Here is a 21,855-nt window from a genome sequence, read left to right on the forward strand (position 1 = left end):
AACCTTATATCTGAAGTTTAAACTAATATGGTTTAAAACACATGCTTTCAGCGCGATAAACATGATAATCAGAACTAAAACAGATGTTTTTAGCAGGTGCGAGCTGTAATGGCGCAGCTCTATTCTGGAAAAGGGGGCGGGGATCAGCAGCTCATTTGCATTTAAAGAATGTAAAAAATGTAAAGCACTGTTTTTAACAATAAGCTAAATTTCTAGAGCCGCAAATCAGCATATTAGACAGATTTTTGAAGGATCATGTTTATATATACAGTATATATTCAAAAAGAAATCATATCAGTAATAATATTTCACAATATTTCTGTTTTCTATAATATTGAATATAATATATTGAATATATTGAATGTAACTTAGTGAGCATAAGACTTATTTCAAAAAAACATTTAAATTAAATTAAATTAATAATCAAATGGTACCAATAATCTAATAATCAATATGGTACTATATTGTTGTGCATCTGTAGTAATAACACCACTGCTCAATGTGCCACATGTTTTGAGGTCATTCATTTCCAGGCTTGGTAAAAATGGAGTACTTGGAGAAGCATAATCAATAGGCTATACTAAAAAGTGTATGTATGCATTCCAATAGATTACAGTTACATTTGCAAAGACATAATCAAATTATAATCCGTAAAAATGAGGATTGCATACAGAATTACTTTTAAAATAAAAGAAATGAAGTATCACCTGTGGCGGATCTGCGGTAATTTCATGGGATTGTGCCGCTCTGTTTCTCTCGCTCTCGTTCAGAGCAGTAACTTTTTCCAAGGATCATCCGGAGGCATCTGAGCACCTTATGCACGATTTCGCCTCAGGACTGCCACTGACTATCACATCGCAAATGACACCGCTCTAGTCTCGAGTCAGACGATTTCAAACCATTGAGGCCGTTACCAAATATACTCATGGCGATGGCCACTTCTGCAAAAAGCTTTCATTACTTGAAATCTTTGCCTGAAGTGGAAGTTTAACACTTAGATTTAGGAGTTTGTTGAAATCTCTATCCTTAGCATGCACTGCTAATTAGAATCAGTGTTATAGTGGTTGTTTGCAAATGGATTAACATTCACTTTAATTTGCATTTTCAGAGAATAACAAAGAAGCTTGCCACCAGAACGTCATAGTGAAGGCGGAGCCTATGGAAGTGGACCCGCCCCTAGAATTGGCCCCTCCCTCCTCTCATCTACTGGGCTTCAGCACTTCAAGGGGATGTGAGAAGAAGGAACCAATGGTTAACCTCCCAGATCATTTGCCCCGCCCCCAAAATGACCTCTTCTCCCAGGACATATCAGTCAAAATGGCCTCTGAGCTGCTTTTCAAACTGTCTGGTAAGTCTCTATGACAGAAGAAACGAAGGGCGGACTGTCCGTTTAAAAAAAAGCTCTCCGCAGCGACAGTCTTCAGGTTTTCTTCTTCATCGTCTTCTCTAATTGCTGCACTGACACACTAGAGAGTGGAGGGATATTTGTGGTGTTAAATGATGGCAGGATTGAGCTTTTCTTCCAAGAGCGTTCTGAGGATTAGCAGAGACAAACCTGCCCCCAGCGCTCCTCGCTGCCAGCTACGGCTCTCTTTAAATGCCATCTAGCACCTCGGAAGCCTATCACAAAAAGCCTCCCCCCACTCACACATATATATATATCTATACACGAACCTCACACGCACGCCATTCGCACCCTCCCATTTCCCCCCCTACCCCATGGGAGTGGTGTGTAGCTGCACAGTGTGTATGTATAACCCCTAGCCCTCGACTCCCTCAGATTGTTCTCAAACATTCTGGCTCAAGCACACTCGGTTGCACACACTTCCCTTGTCTCTCTCTTTCTCTCTCTCTCTCTCTCTCTCCCTCTTGCTCCTGTGCAGCATTGTCATGGCAACGCAGAGAGCCCTTCCATCCTCTGTGAGCTGTGTGACCGAGAGGGTGTCAGGGAGAGGGGGCTTAGGAAGTGCCACCCAGGGAGCAAGGTCATTACCAGACCACCAGAAGAGAGAAAGACAGGCAGATAGACAGACAGATATGAGACACTGTTCTCTTTTGCCCTCTGCTTTTCGAGATTTTAAAAGCAGTTTGGCAAAACATGGTTAAAAAAAATCTAACCACTGCAATCCCTGTTGAAAAGACGGTCTTAAATCAGCATGCATGGCAGAATTATTTATTATTTAGTATTTCTGTCCTGTTTTATCTAACGTAAAATTGTGTAATATATTTTTCAGAGAATTTATTTTGAATGATTAAATTCTAATATGTATTCAAATGAATTATGTATTTGTCCTACCCCATTGTCAAAATGTTGCTAGATATTTGCTTAAAACAAGAATACAAATAAATTGACAAGAAAAAAAAAGACGTCAAATATATTTTCTGAATATATTTACTAACTTTTATGTTTAGATTTTTACTGGAAAACAAGAATTCCATTCTGTTAATTCCATTCTGGCTGGTTCATGCTGGTCTAGCTGGTGGGAAAGCACAATCATAAAATTAACTGAAACTATTTATTTTTATGACTATAAAAATTAATTTCATTATTGTTTTAATTTTGGTAGAACTGGATCTTGCATTTAGCAGAATTTCCAGAAATTATTTAGTTTGACAAATGAATTTTAAAGGGAGAAAAAAAAAATGATAGCAGTTTTGGTAAAACTGGATGTTGCATTTAGCAGAATTACCAGAAATCATTGAGTTTGACAAATAAAGAAAACACGATTTTATAGCAATTTTGATAAATCTGGATCTTGCATTTAGAAGAATTACCAGAAATTATTAAGTTTGACAAATGAGGAAAAACAGTTTTATAGCAATTTTGGTGAAACTGGATCTTGCATTTAGAAGAATTACCCAAAATGATTTAGTTTGACAAATGAATTTTAAAGGGGGAAAAAACTATTTTATAGCAATTTTGGAAAAACTGGTTCTTGCATCACCAGCAAAACAGCATTCTAATCTATCAGCATGCAAAACACAATATATGCTGGAGACCAGCTATGATTGTCTTTTTATCAGGGATGGATTAATGGTCAGCTTTATAAAGGAATAGTTCTACTAACAAATAATTGCCTTATTTACACCTACTGCCGGCATATGATTTTTGTAAGTACAACACAAAAACAAGCCTATTTTTAACTCCATTGTGTTTTTCTTTTTCAGAAAAAGTAAGTAAAGCTAACGAAAACAAAGACAATGCATCATTCGGCATACACAGGTAGGTTTACCATTGTGCACCTATTATGCTGCCAGAATGTAGTGAATGACATTTATTGAATCTAATGGTAGCTTGTGATTTCCCAGCCCTTTCCTAGACGACCGCTTTAGACAATCACCTTTCAGCACGCGCTCCAAGAGCTCTTCCCCAGCTGAAGCCGGATCTTCAAGCAGGGTTGCCCAGCAAGGTAAGACCGCCTCCTCCGCACCAACCAGGACCCTATACTTGCTCACAAATTGCCTTTATGACACACCTGCTCATAAATATATTTTTTTCTGCTTACAAAAGTGTATATAAAATTCTGTCCCTATGAGAGTGGGATTATTTCAGTGTTTCTTTTCCCATGCGTATTAATGACAAATAGCACATATCCTATAATACTTGTTCCTAATATGTGTTTTTGGTGCTTTAATGTGAGGAATATCCCACATACAGTATATGTCGTGACAGACTTCTGCAGAAAAAAAATCAACACATGAATTCAGATTTTTTCCTATGATCTGTGTTTAGTAGATACTAGTATGTCACTCACATCACTCATGGTCAGATTGTAGTTTGTACAATTCAATGTAGGCTCTACATTATGTTCTTTTCAATGGTACTGTCCACTAACAAGTCATTTTTATGCGGCTTTGGTGTTCATTTTGGACCCTGCTCACATCTACATAGATCTATGCATACAAGCCGCCCCTCTCATCTAATGCGAGGCTACAGTGGCCCCTCGCGCACCCACCCAGCTTTGAGACCGCTGCACTGGGCAGCTGGCACTCCCTGCCTCCCTCTACTGGCCCCTCTGGCAAAGGGTAATTAGTTTGCGCTCGCCTGGCCCGATTCCCTACACCAGTTAATGAAAAAATGATTGGGTTTTTCGAGTCCAGGGTGCGTGAAAGTTAATTCACTACACACTCAGACATGCGTTGGTTCTTACGCGCAGACACAAAGCGGACGTACACAAATCACATAAGAGCGGCCATGACCCTTGTCTACCTTTTTCATCTCTTTCTCTCTTTCTCTTTCAAATTCTTTCTCTTACTCCATGTTTTTTGGCATTTCATTGCTAAGTGTCTAACACCTTCTGACCCGGTGTGGGTAGTAACTCCCACTCCTTAGTTAAGACAAAGAGCTCTAATTTTTTATTTTTAACAGCATAATCAGTGGTTGAAAAATAATGAATTGATCTAAAATAGTTCTGTATTTATGCCAAAAAGATAAACTGAATCAGTGTTTGTTTGTTTGCGTGTGTGTCTGTATGGCCAATTTGATCATTTCTGTATAAAAAATTGCCTTCATGTTGCTCATGGCTGGATCAGATGAAGAGCATTGTCTGCTTTTACATCTTCTTTTTATATTTTTCACTTAATTGCATGAGTATACTTATGTTCATTGGGTCTGTGTCATCCTTTGTGTGTGTGTGTGTGTGTGTGTGTGTGTGTGTGTTTGTAACACTCCTCTTCTATCCTTTCCTCTTGCCCCGAGTCATCTTCAGCATCACTGCGGAGGCTGTCTCTTCTCTCTCTAATAACACTAATTAAACCATTAACCACTTCAAGGCATTGATGTAAATGCTCTAGTGTCTCAATTAAGCGTCAATGTTTTAATTTTTATTGCAGTGTCATGAACTCTGTATATTTTGACCCCAAATTTAGCATTGTTAACCTGTATCCAGCTGACTGAACAAGGGAACTGGATAGTTTACCTAAAAATATAAATTTTATTTTCATTAATTCACCTGGAATATAAAAGAAGATTATTGTTTTAGCTTTTTTGTCCTTTTTATGAAAGTCAGCGCGGTCCAAAAACAATTGACTTTCATGTATGGACCAAAAAAAAACTTTAAAAATACACTACCATTCAGAAGTTTTAAATCTTTAAGATTTTTTAATGCTTAAAGTCGTTTATGCTTACCAAGGCTGCATTGATTTGATCAAAAATAATAATTAAAACAAAAATTATAATATTATTGTAATATACCTGTTTTCTATTTTTATATATGGCAAAGCTGAATTTTCAGCATCATTACTCCAGTCTTCAGTGTCACATGATCCTTCAGAAATCATTCTAATATGCGTAAGAAATATTTCTTATTATTATCTATGTTAAAAACAGTTGTGCTGCTTAAATGTTTTGTGGATTTTTTTTTTTAGGATTTTCAACAGAAGATTATAGATAGAAAGACAGAAAATGTTGGTATCGTTTTAAATGATCGGTTTTTATGTGTCCTTGATGAATAAAAGCATCAATTTCTTTTAAATATGAAAGTCAACGCGGTCCAAAAACAATTGACTTTCATGTATGGACCAAAAAAAAACTTTCAAAATACACTACCATTCAGAAGTTTTAAATCTTTAAGATTTTTTAATGCTTAAAGTCGTTTATGCTTACCAAGGCTGCATTGATTTGATCAAAAATAATAATTAAAACAAAAATTATAATATTATTGTAATATACCTGTTTTCTATTTTTATATATGGCAAAGCTGAATTTTCAGCATCATTACTCCAGTCTTCAGTGTCACATGATCCTTCAGAAATCATTCTAATATGCGTAAGAAATATTTCTTATTATTATCTATGTTAAAAACAGTTGTGCTGCTTAAATGTTTTGTGGATTTTTTTTTTTAGGATTTTCAACAGAAGATTATAGATAGAAAGACAGAAAATGTTGGTATCGTTTTAAATGATCGGTTTTTATGTGTCCTTGATGAATAAAAGCATCAATTTCTTTTAAAATAAAACGATTCAGTCAATTTAAAAAAATTATTTAATAATAAAAAAAAAAATCAATCAATCAAGCCCAAAATTTTAAATGGTAGTGTATCTTTTTTATTTTCAGCAAAAAAAGTAACTCATATAGATTGGACATGAAGGTGAGTAAATGATGACAGAAGTTTACTTTTCAGGTAAACTATCTCTTTAAGTTTGTTAGGGAGCATGGTTGTTAAAACATATATTGGTAAATAGATATTGGTTCCCAGCAATGCCAGTCTTTTTAATGGCAAAGGAGAAAGAGAGACTGAGAAAAATGCATCAACAACAAGAAAATGAAGGTATTAGGTGAGAGTCATAAGCATTGCACAGGCATTCGTCCGCTCAAGTCCCCCACTGAGGCATTGTGGGAAGGTGCCATCTTTTCCCTGCAGTCCCCCCAGGCTCTGTGTCACACCAGAGCTGTCAGCACCACATCACGCCGCACTGCCGCTTGGTGGGACGTGAGTCAGACGCACAGGTTCCTATGAGCGCTGTGACTCAGTGGAACCGTGGGCCCCGGGGGTGACGAGGCTGATTCAGGACCCTGTGTCTGATTGTGTGTTGCCTTTTCTAAACTCGCTCATAGATTGAAGCAAAGGGCAAAACACCCACTGTAGTTTTAATTAAAGCTCTTATGCAGTGCAGGTCAGCGCGGGGGACGGCTGGGAGATGGCACACACATGGCACCCTTGTTTAATTATGCAGTTTAGCGATGCTAATTCATGCTGGTAGTGTGGCACTACTAATCAAGTTGAATCTTTAAGATTCAAATATGGTCAAAACATCATCCAATAATATTAAGTTTGATGCTTAAATGTGTCAGTGGTATAAGGAGATCTTGCTTGGGGATAAAGCAGTAGTTTATGCAAAAAATTAAATTATGGTGTAATACTCACCCTCATGTTATTCGTGGAACACAAAAAAAAAAAAAATGTGAAAAATATCTGTGACCACTGCTGATTGGAAGTCTTTCAAAATTTGGAACGACTTGAAGGGTGAGTTAATAATGGCAGTTTTTATTTTCTTTCTTTATTTGTTTGTTTGTTTAAGGTGAACTTTCCCTTTAAGTCAAATGAGGGGAGGATTCTCTGTTGCCACTGTAGAGATGGGCTATGACAATATCAGATTTTCACTACATAATTATCATGGTTAAAAGAAAATATTATTGTGATATCTTTAGAAACTAAATAAAGTTATCAGTCAAATTCATCTTTAACTTTTCTCATTTTTGGCAAATGAATCGCAAACACCAGTGTAGGAAGGGAGAGAGAATTTTGAATCATAAATGTACAAAAAATACTTTTTTGCACTTCCTGCAAACTGGGATGTCTAATATCCTGCTGTTTAATGGAATCTAAAAAAAACTCCCACACTGGCAAGTTTTTTTTTTTCCAGTTGTGGTTAGAGTGTCTCGCTTTCACCTGTCGTCTCCTCCGACATGATTTTGTGTGACAGCAGTAGCTACACATTGCCTCATCATCATATTTTTTCTGAAATATTTCTCATCCGATTCTTTTAATATCTGAGCTATATTATTAAGTGTAGTCGTTTTACTGTATATTAACTATTGTCTTATTTGTGTCAGTTTTTATTTCACCTAAGGAATTTTAAAAGAGAGAAAAAGTTGTTACTTATTTAAAACATAACCGAGAACTCCATTGATCTATAAAAGGGAAGGGTCTGAGCAATAAAAGTTTCTTCTGGGTCATAATTTCCCTACTTTCCCCCCATTGGCTTAAAACTGATGTAATGTGCCTCATTTTTCTGAAGCAAGTAATACATCATCAGTAAAATCGAGCAGGCAAGCAATACATCACTTATCCTTATGTCTTTTAAAATAATGATGGATTTCAGAACTTACCACAGGATAGATGGCTTACATTAGTTTTAACGGGTGCTTTAGGACCAATAAAAACTTTGGCATCACTGTGCATGATAACAATGAAATTGACACCCTGACATTAGAACGCCCTGTAGACGTATATATTTAACTCAGAAGTGTCTTTCAGCCAAGATCATTGTGAGGAGTAAAGGGGCACTTTTAGCATCATTCCCTGTGACTTCTTGAGGGAGCGTGCCGACAAGTCAGACAACCCCTCCCGTTGGGCCACTTTGAGACACTATTCCCATCAGGACTTTTGGGTTTGGTCTCTGGCAGAAGATACGAGCAGCCCCATGAAAATGTCCTTCAGGTCTTGCGTCCAAGGCCAGTGCATCTGCTCTTTAATTGCCACCATTAAATCCTCTCTGATATGCCAAAAAAATACTGTTTCTCCCTAACCACTTGCCCCCCTTTTCCTTGCCATGCCCCCATCAATCCTGAGGCTACATTGCTTATGACAGCATTTGTAAAAAATGTGCCTATTTATGAGCAAACCACAAGTCCAAAGGGACGGGCACACACCCGCTGCATATCCAAAAAGCCCCTTGAATGTTTATTGAATGGATCAGAATGCTGCGGTACATGCATAAGAAAAAAAAAACACAAGTCATTGATATGACCTACAAACCCAAAATTATAGTATCACATTTAAGGCCGGGACACACCAAGCCGACTTTAAAGAACTAATGGCGACGAAAACCAACGGTGTTGTCGCCTCGTGTCGGCGGCATCTGGACCAAAAAGCTGTGCTTGAACACGCCACTCAGATTACAGCCGACTGCAAACTAACATGTGTGTTCTGCATCAGAAGAACTGTCTAAAGCCTTCTACACACTGCACGATTTTCAGCTGTCTCAGATGAAAGATTGGCATTGTGAAACAACTGTGGCGATTTCTGTGAAAAGGTGGTCTTCTAAAAGGTGGTCCTATGTCATGCAGTGAGAGAGGTTCAAAGACAGCCATTGTCACAGTCTTGCGACCAAAGATAGCCTGTGACCATTTTCTGACAGTCTCAGAAATTCAGCATGTTCATCACACAGTGTGTTTGCTGCTACGACCTACGTTTACTGACCAGCCAATAAAAATGCAACATGAAATGGCATGTTGATCAATGCGACATGGCGCTAAAACTTAAAGGTCACATATTTTACACCTTTCTGGAGTTTTATTTTAGGTTTTGCTTGTGCTAACAGTCCTGACGCCGATTCAACATGTCAACATGACAAGAGCCAACGTGTGGAACACACCAAAAAAACTACCTCGACAGATGCTCGCCAACGGCTGACCATCAGCTTGGTGTGTCCCGACCTTTAAGCACGCATCCATAATCACAACTACAATGTTAAATTACCTGGCTAACAACTTTTAACAGTTGACCAGGTTAAGGACATCTGCTGGTTCACAACAACAGTTAGAAAAACAAGCTTTGTTGCATGTTATATTTTCACATATATACATACATGTCCAGCAACATTGTATGTTGTCATTATGACAAGTAATTCCCTAAGTAAGTAAATAAGGTTCACTGGATCACTAGATTACCCTTCCTTAAAAGAGATTAAGCTACTGATTAGTCCTGATGGGAAAAGTACCTAAGTAATTACTAAGCTGTAAAGAAGCCTCCCCAAGCACCAAGCTCCCCTGGAGCACAGCACAACCATGACCAGCCTCGTCTGATCCTTGAACAATCGTGTCCCGCAGGTCCCTGAGGAGCATCAGTGAGCCGTCTGATCACAGTCCATTCAAATGCATCTCAGTCTGGACTACAAAACAAATAAATAAATAAAAAATAAAGCCCCGTGGGAATGGTGAGCCTCAAGAGTAGAGATCTTCTGATCTCAGAATAGCCAAGAAGAGACAGGACACCTTATAAAGAGTGTATGCTGTTTGTTTGCTTTCTAAATGCTCTTTTGTTTGTCTCTGCAGAAGAAAGGAAGTATAAGTGTCATTTATGTCCGTACGCGGCTAAGTGCCGAGCCAACCTCAACCAGCACCTCACCATCCACTCGGTCAAACTGGTGAACACAGACGCCGAGCAGATTGTTACCGCTGTTACCAACGAAGGCCCAGAGCTCAAAAACTGCCCCTACTACTACAGCTGCCACGTCTGCGGCTTTCAGACAGAGTTTAACGCTCAGTTTGTCAGTCATATGTCTCTTCATGTAGACAAAGAGCAGTGGATGTTCTCGCTCTGCTGTAGCACCTGTGAGTATGTGGGTGTGGACGAGACCGAGATGAAAGCTCACATCAGTGCAGGGCACGCAGGTAAGATCTCACCATTCTTACATTTTACACATTACCTGTTGAAACCTTGAGTTTTGGATGCTGGTGTGTGAACTTACTAGTTAAACTAGCATGACTATCTTGGTCAACCAGCTTTTCCAGAAAGACCATGCTGGTTAAGTTTTGGGGGTACATCACGGCAGTGCTGGTTCTCCAGCTAGACTAGCATCCAACCAGTACAAACCAGTCTGGTCTTTTTAGCAGGGTGCCAAACATACCTTCTGATCTTGTCAACATTGGCGCAAGTCCATCATAATATTTGCATTTTTCTTTTGAAACTCAAAAGTGCTTCTGCTGAAGTTGTAATTAGGTAAGTTCAGAGTGCAGGACTCCAGACTAAAAAAAATGCTAGACAGTCATGATTTCCTAAAATGAAAGATTTTGGAACTAAAAATTAAAAAGGTTTCAGACTGTTTTGTGAACCTTAATGACTGACTTATTAAAGAGGACTGGTTTATTCATTTGTTTATTCATTGTTGTGTACCGATTGTGTAATTAGACATAATTAGAAAGATGTAATTAAAGGGATACTTCACCCAAAACTGAAAATTCTGTCATTAATTACTCATCATCATGTCCTTCCTAACCCGTAAGACCTTCATTCATCTTCGTAACACAAATTAAGATATTTTTGATGAAATCCCAGCGCTTTCTGTCCCTGCATAAACAGCAACACAACTACCACATTTAAAGCCCAGAAAAGTAGTAAGGATATTGTTAAAATAGTCGATGTGACATTAGTGGTTCAACTGCAAAGAAATCAAAAATAACGACTTTATTCAATGAGTTCTTCTCTTTCATGTCAGTCTCCACCACCATTCACGCCAGTACCACGACACATGCATGTGCATTCCTCTGCTTGTAAACAAGTCTCAGCGCATCAGTGTTTTATGTCAGAACGCCGGCTCCTGCGTCACCAGCACCACATTTATGCGTCGTGGGACTCTCGTGAACGCGCATCGAAGACTGACAGGGAAGAGAAGAATTGTTGAATAAAGTCATTATTTTTTTCTTTGCGCACAAAAGTATTCTCGTAGCTTCATAAAATTACGGTTGAACCACTGATGTCACATGGACTATTTTAATGATGTCCTTACTACCTTTTTTGTCCTTGAATGTGGTAGTTGCGTTGCTGTCTATGCAGAGTCTGAAAGCTCTCGGATTTCATCAAATATCTTAATTTGTGTTCTGAAGATGAATGAAGATCTTACGGGTTTGGAAGGACATGACGGTGAGTAATTAATGACACAAGTTTCATTTTTGGGTGAACTATCCCTTAAACTCGTGCCACCTCGCAAAATGTGCAACTGCAAACATTTTCCCAGCTATCGCCAATGGTATTAGATTTCTCGTCGCACAACTAGATTGTAGTCTTTAGACCTGGAGTGTCAGGAGCATTTTATATTGCATTATATATTACGTTTTTATTGTAATTATATTTACTCTGTTTTACAAGATTATGGGCTCTTAGCATAAATAATCTCAAAATTAGTTTGTCAGCTTGCAAGAAGTTGAGGCAAAACACTAAACATGGTGCAAAGTAAATGAGTGGTAGGAGTGTTTGGAAAACCTGTATTACTGCCAACTACATTCAATGGAAAGCAGCTAAAGCCTGCTTGCTAAATGTTGCTAAATACAACTGAGTCTTGGAAACTAAGTAAGATTTAATTCAGGTAAGATTTAGATTCAGATTTGCTAGATTTGTCACTAGGCAATTTTCGCTAGTTGCTAAAGGGGTCTGAAAAGTCACTTAATGTAGTGACAATGTTGACTTGTTTGAAAACCGTAGTTGTTTTTTACGGTCCATTTTGTGGTGCTAGTGATGCAGAAATTACACCGCTAAGGTCTGAATCACTGGGTGGATGTTGTTGACACAGAAACTCATCAGGGTTATTATAGACAAACACTTCAATCTTCAGGTTGTGCGTGGGGTTCATTTTTAGTCGGTCATGGAACTGACTGGGGGTTAACATTTGAGTGGGTGTGTGAGTTTATATTTAACTGTGAGGCCTGATGTTATTAGACCCAAGAAGGCTGAAAAATCGATAGCCCTAGTCGCTCACAACTAACCATCCAAGTAGCCCAACACCGCCATGTCTCCCACACTCACCCTCACGCCACTGAGCTCGAGTCCACTTTCAGCAAGACAGTGAGCTCAGAGAGTGACAGCAAAAGAACAAGTTGGTTTGTCAACTGCGATTTAGCACCCTGCCAGAGACACCCCTTGCTGCAGATTGGCTGACCTCAGGTCAACGCCTACCAGCCCGCACTTCTTTGTCTCCTGCTTAGGAAGGTGGCTGAGAGTTGTGGCTGTCCCAATGGGTGCCCGCCTGGCAGCTGTTCTCTCCATCACACATGCTTTGCTTTACACTGCAGGTGTTCGGCTAAACCTGGACGTTAATTCATCCTGATATTTCGTCTACCGCGTACAGTAGCCTTATAGAGGCCATGCACGGAGATGAAGTCCTACTCTTCATAACGCATACGAGTCACACAGCGCATCTGTATTCAAAGATGTCATTGCAGCTGACAAAAGATTAAACATGACCACCTACTCTGTATTCCGCATGCGTTCGTTCAAAGGAACGGCGGCCTTAACATGTGAGTGAAGCATGTGTGAGAGCTGGTATCGGCCATTTCGTGAGCTCTGAGAGACCTAGGGGAGAGCCGTGGCCTGAGATGCTCCCGCCATCTTAGCTGTGGCGGCCCTGACCTAGGCAGCCCCCCTCCCCTGCCACTCTCAGGCTCAACGTAGATCAATAAGAGCGCAGGCTTGAGTGTTCTGGCTGCTTGGATACAGAAGTCAGGCTAAACCCGCAAGAGTGCCTCTTAGGGAATAGAGCCCGCCTCCCGACTTTTAAGGCTTAATGCCGCACTGCTCTAGGCATACATATTCCAGCCCGGCTCACTGGGTGGATTCCGATCAATTGGAGGATTTTTCTGCCTTTTGCTTTACTCATTACAGAATTCATTATCAAACCTTGAGCGCTGAAAGATGCTCCCGCCTAATTCTCTGATGGCTTAAGCTAAGCCGAGTCTTTGATACCATCATGTCATTCAAATACGGAGTTTGTCTTATATTCAGGAAGTGACCCATAATATCTCTTTCTTTCTTTTTTTTATCCCACACAGGTCTCAATTCCAGAAGCCCTCTCAGTGAGACCAAGAGCACTTCCTCCTCTCTCTCAGCCCTCAGTGACTCCCTCAACAGCTCTGAAGGTGGAGATGTTGCCCAAGGTAATGAAGAACTAAAAAGCCTTTTAGCCCCGCCTTCTTCTGCGGGCAGTCAATCAAGCTCAGGCCCAGGAACAGAGGAAAAAGCAGAGAAAGGTGAGGCTTTTATATACTACTCTTTTTTTTTTTTTTTTAAGTTTGCATTCAGTAAGATTTTTTTTAAATAATAAATTTATACTTTTATTCAGCAAGGATGTATTAAATCATTTCAACATTGTTAATAATAAGAAATGTTTCTTGAGCAGCAAGTTAGCATATTACCGTAGAATGATTTCTGAAGGATCATGTGACACTGAAGACTGAAGTAATGGCTGCTAAAAAATCAGCTTTCCGTTACAGAAATAAATTACATTTTAAAGTCTATTACAATAAAAACAGTTATTTTTATTTTAATATTTCATAATATTACTGTATTTTTACTGTATTTATGATCAAGTAAATGCAGCCTTGGTGAGCATAAGAGACATATTTCAAAAACATTGAAAAAATTTTAGTGATCCCAAACTTTAAAAGGTAGTCTAGATAAAAAAAAATACTGTTTTTTTATGACTTTTTATTAAGTAAACATTAACATTATTAACATATATAATGTAATAATGGTAGTTCAAGAATGTTAACAGAAGTTATTATACAGTGTTACCATGAAAAAAATGATGGCGAGGGTCCCTGAGTTGGGGGTCCCTTGGTCTATAGAGATTGAAAACCACCAGTGGCCCTAAAGAGAATCACTAAGCTATTAAATTGATTAAATGTGTAATTTTGGATGATCAAGTTCCTCATAACCAACTAATGCTGACACAACATATTATATAGAGATGATAATGACATTTTTCTCTCTTCCTGACCCAATTCTTAGGTTTTGAATGCGTCTTCTGTAACTTTGTGTGTAAAACTCGACCTATGTACGAGCGGCACCTACAGATCCACCTGATCACGCGCATGTTCGAGTGCGACGTCTGCCACAAGTTCATGAAGACTCCCGAGCAGCTCCTGGAGCACAAGAAGTGCCACACCGTCCCCGCTGGAGGGCTCAAGTAAGGAAAGCAAGTACAGCACGTGCCTCCCCACAACCTCACAAAACCCGCCCCCACCCTACCTCAGCCCCTACCCCCTTAGACAGGACACAGGCCAGGTTTTAGGAGCCGTTTACACGACAACGTTTTCAGGCAAAAACAGGAAACTTTTTATGCGTTTTGCCTGTTCGTTTACACGACAACTGTATTTTGGGCACTGAAAACGCATATTTTTGAAAACGGGTTTAAAAACGTTTAAAAGCAAGTTTTTGAAAACGCCACCGTTATCGTTTCCGTGTAAACACCCAATACTCACTGCTTTCGCCATATTGCTTGTTTGTTTACGTCTGTGCGCAAGCTGCTATCGCTATGAATGAGGAGTAGAGCAACAGTCGGTGTGGTGATTTTAGTGACAGAACTCCCGCCCATAGATATATATACATATCTATGCTCCCGCCCACAAAGAGCTAATCGTCACTTCCCTACAGGTACTGTTTACTAACAAGGTGACAGCGCCAACTACTGGCCTGGCATACGTTATACAGTGTTTTTGGTCGTTTTCGCGGCTATGTGTAAACGCGAATCATTTTGAAAACGTTGTCGTGTATACGTTAAACTTTTTAAAAACGCAAGGGAAAAACTTTTCCGTTTTTTTGACTACATCGTTGTTGTGTAAACGTAGCCTTAAACCGAGTCTATCCAGGAGCACTGGTCGATGTTTCAGAAATGAGCTAAGTTCATCGAGCAGTGCTTCAGGGTAACCTCTCTGTGGAGCTGCATACAGTGGAAGCATGTTATAGACAGAGAGTTCCTGAATGTGCCTGAAACACATATGAGCACACAACTCTACTGAGTCAGAGATATGAATTTACTACTTATAACCTCACTTTACAGCTAATATGTTTTTAAAGAACAAGTTCACCAATTAAAGAGATAGTTCCCCCGAAAATGAAATTTTTTTCCATCATTTACTCACCCTCAAGTTGTTCCAAACCTGTATGAGTGTTGAGCACAAAAGAATATATTTTAAAGAATAGGGGTGGGTGTGGTTAAAAAAATTTCAATATCGATACCAATACCTTGACTTCAATACCGGTACCAGTTGAACATTACTTTTTTTCAATAAAAAAACTTTTTTCAGCTCGTTGAGGTTTATACAGACTCAAAGGAACAAAAAGTATCAAACTCAATACCCAGCCCAATTGAAGAATGTTGGTAACCAAACAGTTTATGGTGGCCATTGACTTCCATAGCACTTTTTCCATACTATGGAAGTCAATGGCTGCCGTCAATTGTTTGCTTACCAGAATTCTTCAAAATATATTATTTTGTGTTCAACAGAAGAAAGAAACTCATAAATGGACACTTTCAAGCTTCAAAAAGAATGCAAAAACTTGAAAGTAGTCCATACAACGTATATTCCTAGTCTTTTGAATAATATGTTATTATTTGTGAGGAATAGACCATAATGTTAGTGATTATTCTTTGGAAATCATGATACATGCCCTAGCTTTTGAAAGTTTAAATATAGTCAAGGAATCGGTTTATCTGCTTCACAAAACTGATCAGAATGATCGTAATAGAATGGTTGTAACAGTTCTCAAGTTAACAGCTTTTTGAAGGGAAAGATTTTCTGTAAATAAGAAATTTGGTCTGTTCCTTACTTAGCTTTAGAAGACTATAGAAGAATGTAGCATGAGTCATATGGACCATTTTTATTGTTATTTTTCATACTTTTTTAATCTTTTTAAGAATTTACAGTTCTATTCATTGTAATTGCAAAGATAAGAATTTCAATGATATTTTTACGTTCCATGGAAAATGTTATACGAGTTTAGAACAACTTGGTACGTACATTGCTAAAAACTTCTTCAAACCTTCAATTTATTGAATCACATTTTGATTTACAAAAGAAATAATAAAAACCTTTTCCTTCTTTCCTCATCAATGTTTAGGGAAGTAGGGCTCCCCATAAGTCCTCTTTGCAAGTATTATTGACAGTCAGGGACACTAATTCTGCAGGTGAACACAAATCACAGGCACTTTCAGGAACGAGACCCTTCCTTTGGAAAGCCTGTGGTAGACATTACTGCAAAAGGTCTGGGCCCGCATGTAAAAATATATCTGAAGAAATCACAACAAGCCAGTCAGCACTTGTCCATCTGTTGAGCAGCTCCACTGCCAAGACCATTAGGCTACAGTTCACACTGTTCTTTCTCAGCCTGTCATAACCGCCACCACAGTTACAACAAGACATTTAAACACAATGAATACTCATCTGAAGGCAAATACACACTCGATTTCCAAACACTTACAAGACATACTGACCCCCAAGTTGAGATCTTGTTTTGGGGCTTTTTTTATTTTTTATACTTAACCCAAAGTCCAGTCTTTGATATTTTCTGTTGTATTTGTCTAGTTGTTTGACATACATAATTCATGTCTTAAGGTCATGTATTTCAGATTTCATTGCCTCATCTTGTCATTTATGGCTATGCTTTCCCATGCTAGACACATTTGATAGTTTGTAGTTATCACTCATTAGAGCGCTTAGGCATTATCACAGGTAAAGGAGGAAAATAAACTTAGATCAGCAGCAGCTTAGATCAACTTTTAGGGACAGACAGTACTTTACTTGGGGTCTTATTTAGCATTTATGATAAAAAGCAGAACAAGAAGTGTCATTTGAGAATTTTATATTCCACATTTTCCATTAAAAGTTTAAAAAGATGATACGCCTTTAAATATTATGATTTTAAGATGACTGTGAATAAAGGCAGGCCTTCTATTTTCTGCCTTTTATTTCAAAATGTATCAGATGGGAACTTATTTGAAAGGGACTCAGCATGTAATCTATGGTTTATTCTCTTTTTATTTGTTAGCTGTTATATAAAAGACACAGGAAAAACAATGAAATAAAAAATCCTCCATTGATTATTTTGTATTCACAGTATTTGAGCAAATAGAGTGTTTGTTGATCAGTGTCTTAAACAACTGCTGTTTTGACTATGTGTTCTTACATTTTGAATCTGTAATGGTTCGATGACTCTGAGGTTTAAGTGTGTGTGGTCGGCATTAATGTTACAGTATATGTATAGCAGCTGACTGCTTACAAATCACTGCATGTTTTTTTTTCACGGAATCTTTCTCCCACAGCAGGGTTCCAGTTGGCTGGATTAATGTCTGCTTATGAATATTCCATACAAGGTGTCATAGTTTGGAACTGGACTGTATATTTTTATGTATAAATACCTGTACCTAAGTGTCCTTATTTTAGACATATAGTCTCTGGGGATTCTCTGCTAATTCTATACTATTTACATAATCCCATATAAGATGTAACCAAGAAAAGCAGCAGTAATAATACCCCATAGGAAAATGTTACTCCTCAGAGGTTACTTTTTCATAACTCAATGGAATATTCATTTGCGGTTTGTTGAAGCAACTTGACGGTTCTCAAACGGTTCTGAGACATACCAAAAGATAACAGAGCTATGATATTAAAGAGATTTTTTTTCTATAAGACAGTCTTCAACATGACTCATGTTTCTCGGATGAAATGGTTTGCTTTTATCACAAGCAGTTTCTTTTTTTTTTTCTTTTTTTTTTACAAACAATTATGCTTTAACTTCCCTTTTCTCTGTATTCATCTGATGGTAAAGCCTTCATGTTTTAAGCCAACTATTACCAGGTTGGTCTGTAATTGAGGTGTACCAGTGGAATATGTTGTATGATGTCATACTTTTTGCTGGCACACATTTGGTCAGTGTTAATTAAAAAAATATATATTTACTATTAAAAAATTTTTTTAACCTGCTGCCTACTAGATGCATTCATAAACTTTGTAGAAAAGTGTTTTAGATTTATGCTTAAAACAAGAAAAAAAATTGCCAGTGGAATGCCAAAAATTTACTTTTAAATTTAAAATAAATACATTTTCTTAGAATTTAGTGCTATATTGCTTCTCAAGTAAACATATTTTGTTTTAGGTATGTTTAGATATTTTTACTGAAAAACAGGACTGGGTGCACTGTCTGCTACGGGTTTTTACAAAATGTTTCCAAATTATGAACAGATTTTTGGTCATATTAGACAAACTTCAGAGTCTTTGCACAATACAGATTCAGAACACAAGAGCACAAAACCCAACAATGACCAAATACATTTAGAGCTTACTGTCAGCTGATGGGACTCTTGCTGTATTACAGCTGCCCAGCTGTTTTTTTTTTAGTCAGGGCGAGAGAGAGAGAGAGAGAGTTTCACAGCGCTCTAGTTCAGTGTTGAGGTAGAGAGGCGCCCTTCACAGTGTGCTTTCTGAGGTCATTCTGTTCTGCAGGGTTTGTGAAGCGCTTTGGGGCCCTGAGCAGATGAAAGGTGCTATTTAAATGTAAGTGCCACTCATTTATTCATTTACCTTCATCTGATTCCCGTTCCAACCTGTCCGCAACCACACAGCCATATGCACACACACACCCTCTCTCACATGTAGCAGTGTATACATACACACATACTGTAGCTTATAAACACGACAGAGGGTAAGACACACTAAACGCCTCCTTCATCCCTTCCCTTTGTCCATTCTTTGTGTGTTCTTCATTCCATTTAAGAGAACAGAGTGTGTTTTCTCATTGGCGAGGTGCATTATTAAATGTCTTCCACCTCTGTGTCCTACACCCTACTCCCCTTTTTGACCAGGTGCCCTCTCTGCATCTACTCCACCAACAGGCCAGCCGCCATGGAAGGCCACCTGAAGACGCACTACAAGATGGAGTATCGCTGCCGCATCTGCCAAGCCGTGTGGTCCAATCAGGCAGAGCTGGAAAGGCACACGCGCGCTCACCGCCTGGGCAACCACTACAAGTGCGAGCAATGTGGCTACCTCTCCAAAACAGCCAACAAGCTCATCGAGCATGTGCGTGTGCACACCGGCGAGCGGCCTTTCCACTGCGATCGCTGCAGCTACAGCTGCAAACGCAAGGACAATCTCAACCTCCACAAGCGGCTCAAGCACGCACCGAGACAGACCTTCGGTTGCGCCCAGTGCCCGTTCACCACCACTCACCCGTTCGTCTACAGCCGCCATGTTAAAAAGCACCAAGGCGGGGAGGGGAGCGCCGAGGAAGGTGAGGCTCGGCCAGGTACGCCACACCCGGGCCTTTTGGAGCGAGGTGGGAGCAGCAGCGGGAGCGGGGACAGCGGGAGCACCAGTCCGCTCATGAACCTGTCCGCCTCTCAAGCCTTGCAGTCCGTCGCCCTGTCGATCACCAGCAAGCGGCAAGACGGCACCCCAACCACGCGCTACCTCTCGGCTAACGGCACGTTCTCCACACTGGCGGCTCGCTACTTGGATCAGTACAGGAACTGTGACCTGGCTCACCTCCTCCCCCTCACCACGCTCTTTACGGCCCGCCGCTTCACATTCCACAGCCCCTCGCCCTCAAACTCCTTTCTGCCCTTTTCGGCATTCTGGTCCAACTCGTCCTCGCAGTCGCCGCCCTCTCCCACGTCATTCAAACACTCCTTCCTGGCATACCTGGGATTGACAGAGAGAGCTAAGACCATTTGACCATCCTCGTCCCTTCTTCTTCTCCTCCACCCGCCGTTTCCCTGTATCATCGAAGCCAACTCGCAACTAAAATGCTGCCCTAAAAAGTAGTAATGATAGTAAAACTTCCATTTATCAGAGGAAAAGCTATTCACGCTCAAGGCATTTCGATTTCTGTTCTATCGCAATCCAATCGTTGCTCTTTTTTAAGAGGTCTTGCAACAGTTGTTTTCCTCTACAAATTGTGAATGACCCGGAATCCAATGACAGTGCTTTATCTATTACGAGTTTTGTATTCGTTTTGATGGGCAAAAGGAAACAAAGAACATATTAGCTCGCAAGCGCTAAGCTTTTTTTGTGCATTTTGTCAGGAATCCGAAAGCATGTTCGCTATGTGTTGCAATGTTTTTTTTAAGTCATTTAGGGGCTCAGTATCTTGGGGTATACAGTATATGGCACGACAAAAACCAATGAAACGGATTGCTATCTTTCGAGTCTTGTTTCCAAAGCAAAGCCTCAGACCACGCACTTGTTAATTTATCAAGCTGTACATAGTTTTGTAGTCTTTCTTTTCTCTTCTTCCCCCACGCCTGTTGGCGGTGACTGGTTTTGCTGAATAGCGAGACCATCTGCAAAATGTAATCTTGCCTCAGCAACAAGCATAAGGCCCTTTACGACACCTGCGAGGCGCAGCTGATGGCATTTCTTAATACAAGCCATTCAGGGCACGCTAATGGCAAAAGCAATCATTACCACTATCGCAGTGGTCGTCAACCCATGATGCAGCCCTTTGATGTCTTCACCATACTTTTGGTCGCTACAGATTGTGCCATAGCTGACCGAGGTGGGCTGGCCGTATCCGGTAGGCATGAGATAAAAATGACCAGTCAAGCGCCCTGTGCATAGCTAACGCATATAATGCTCACCTGTACGTTTAACAAGATGTATGAGGTGACAGGTTTTTGGGAAAGACCCAATTATTCTGTCACAAAGGCCGATTCAATGGTGCTTTTTGGAGCTTTTTTGTAATTTTGTGTGTAAAAAAAAAAAAAAAACCCTGTTCAAAAATGACTTGAATGAATGTACTTTCTGTTGGTTAATGTTAAAGTGATACAGAGGTAGCTGGACTGTGGTAAGTGAGATCATGGAAAAACAATGGTATCTCGGTGGCCTTCTGTGTCTTAAATTTTTGTTCTTCTAGTTGTTTTTTTATTATTATTATTATTATTATTATTATTACTTTTAAATTTGAAAGAGCCTTTGAAATGTAAAATACAAATATATATATATAAAATATATATCCTGTACTAACAAGCTATTATGAGAACCCCATTGGAAAATGGCTCTCAAGTGCAATGTGGAGGCAGCCATTATTTTGAGTAGGATATTTGGAAGCATGGCTTTCCATATGTGGGCAAACATGGTACCACAATTCTATGTTCCCCTTTCGATTTTTTTGAGTTTTAATTGCACTTAAAATTTTTGAAATGTTTCAAACAAAAGCACTTACACCCAATAGAAAACGTTCTTGATGCCAATTATTTGACTGCCTCGTCAAACAGCCTCAATGCTAGTAATAAGTAATTTTTTTCTTTATTGTTGTTTTGTTTTTTGTTTTTGTCTGCTGCAATGGTTGAAAACACAAATTCAAAGCCTTTTTCCTGTAGGTATTTGCCAAACAGCAGACTGCTCTGTTTTGACGGATCGTATGGCATGTGTAATGCGGACAGCTGAGTTCAAAATCCACCCTGGACACCAAAGGGCCAGGCTAACTTTTCAACAGCGGTTTTGCACAGTGCTGTAAAAATTGCACTTTTCTAAACAAGAACGCAATTCTATCCAATGCTCTAAAATGGAAAACATTTACTGCCCATAATGTTGTCGAGCTCTGAATAAATCCTTTTTGATCCAAATACAGTTTAATTCAT

At 39.4% G+C, this 21,855-nt stretch overlaps 1 protein-coding gene across 5 annotated transcripts in view; it reads left to right on the forward strand.

The window, feature by feature from the left end:
* LOC107742547 (zinc finger protein 827-like) overlaps positions 1-21,180 on the forward strand; it is an 82,106-nt gene extending 60,926 nt beyond the window's left edge. For 2 of the 5 annotated variants that reach the window (XM_016555563.1, XM_016555565.1), the window contains exons 6-12: positions 1,109-1,348; positions 3,169-3,223; positions 3,310-3,410; positions 9,779-10,117; positions 13,268-13,465; positions 14,226-14,403; positions 19,078-21,180. In XM_016555563.1, coding sequence (XP_016411049.1) covers positions 1,109-1,348; positions 3,169-3,223; positions 3,310-3,410; positions 9,779-10,117; positions 13,268-13,465; positions 14,226-14,403; positions 19,078-19,948 — 1,982 coding nt within the window. In that variant the 3' untranslated portion in view covers positions 19,949-21,180. Of the gene's footprint in view, positions 1-1,108; positions 1,349-3,168; positions 3,224-3,309; positions 3,411-9,778; positions 10,118-13,267; positions 13,466-14,225; positions 14,404-18,718; positions 18,770-19,077 lie in introns of all 5 variants that reach the window. The other 3 variants (XM_016555567.1, XM_016555566.1, XM_016555564.1) reach the window with 3 other exon arrangements.
* The last annotated feature ends 675 nt before the right edge of the window (positions 21,181-21,855 follow it).

Source organism: Sinocyclocheilus rhinocerous, unplaced genomic scaffold (assembly GCF_001515625.1).
Source record: "Sinocyclocheilus rhinocerous isolate Xijiao unplaced genomic scaffold, SAMN03320098_v1.1 scaffold1158, whole genome shotgun sequence".
NCBI classification, from domain to species: Eukaryota; Metazoa; Chordata; class Actinopteri; order Cypriniformes; family Cyprinidae; genus Sinocyclocheilus; species Sinocyclocheilus rhinocerous.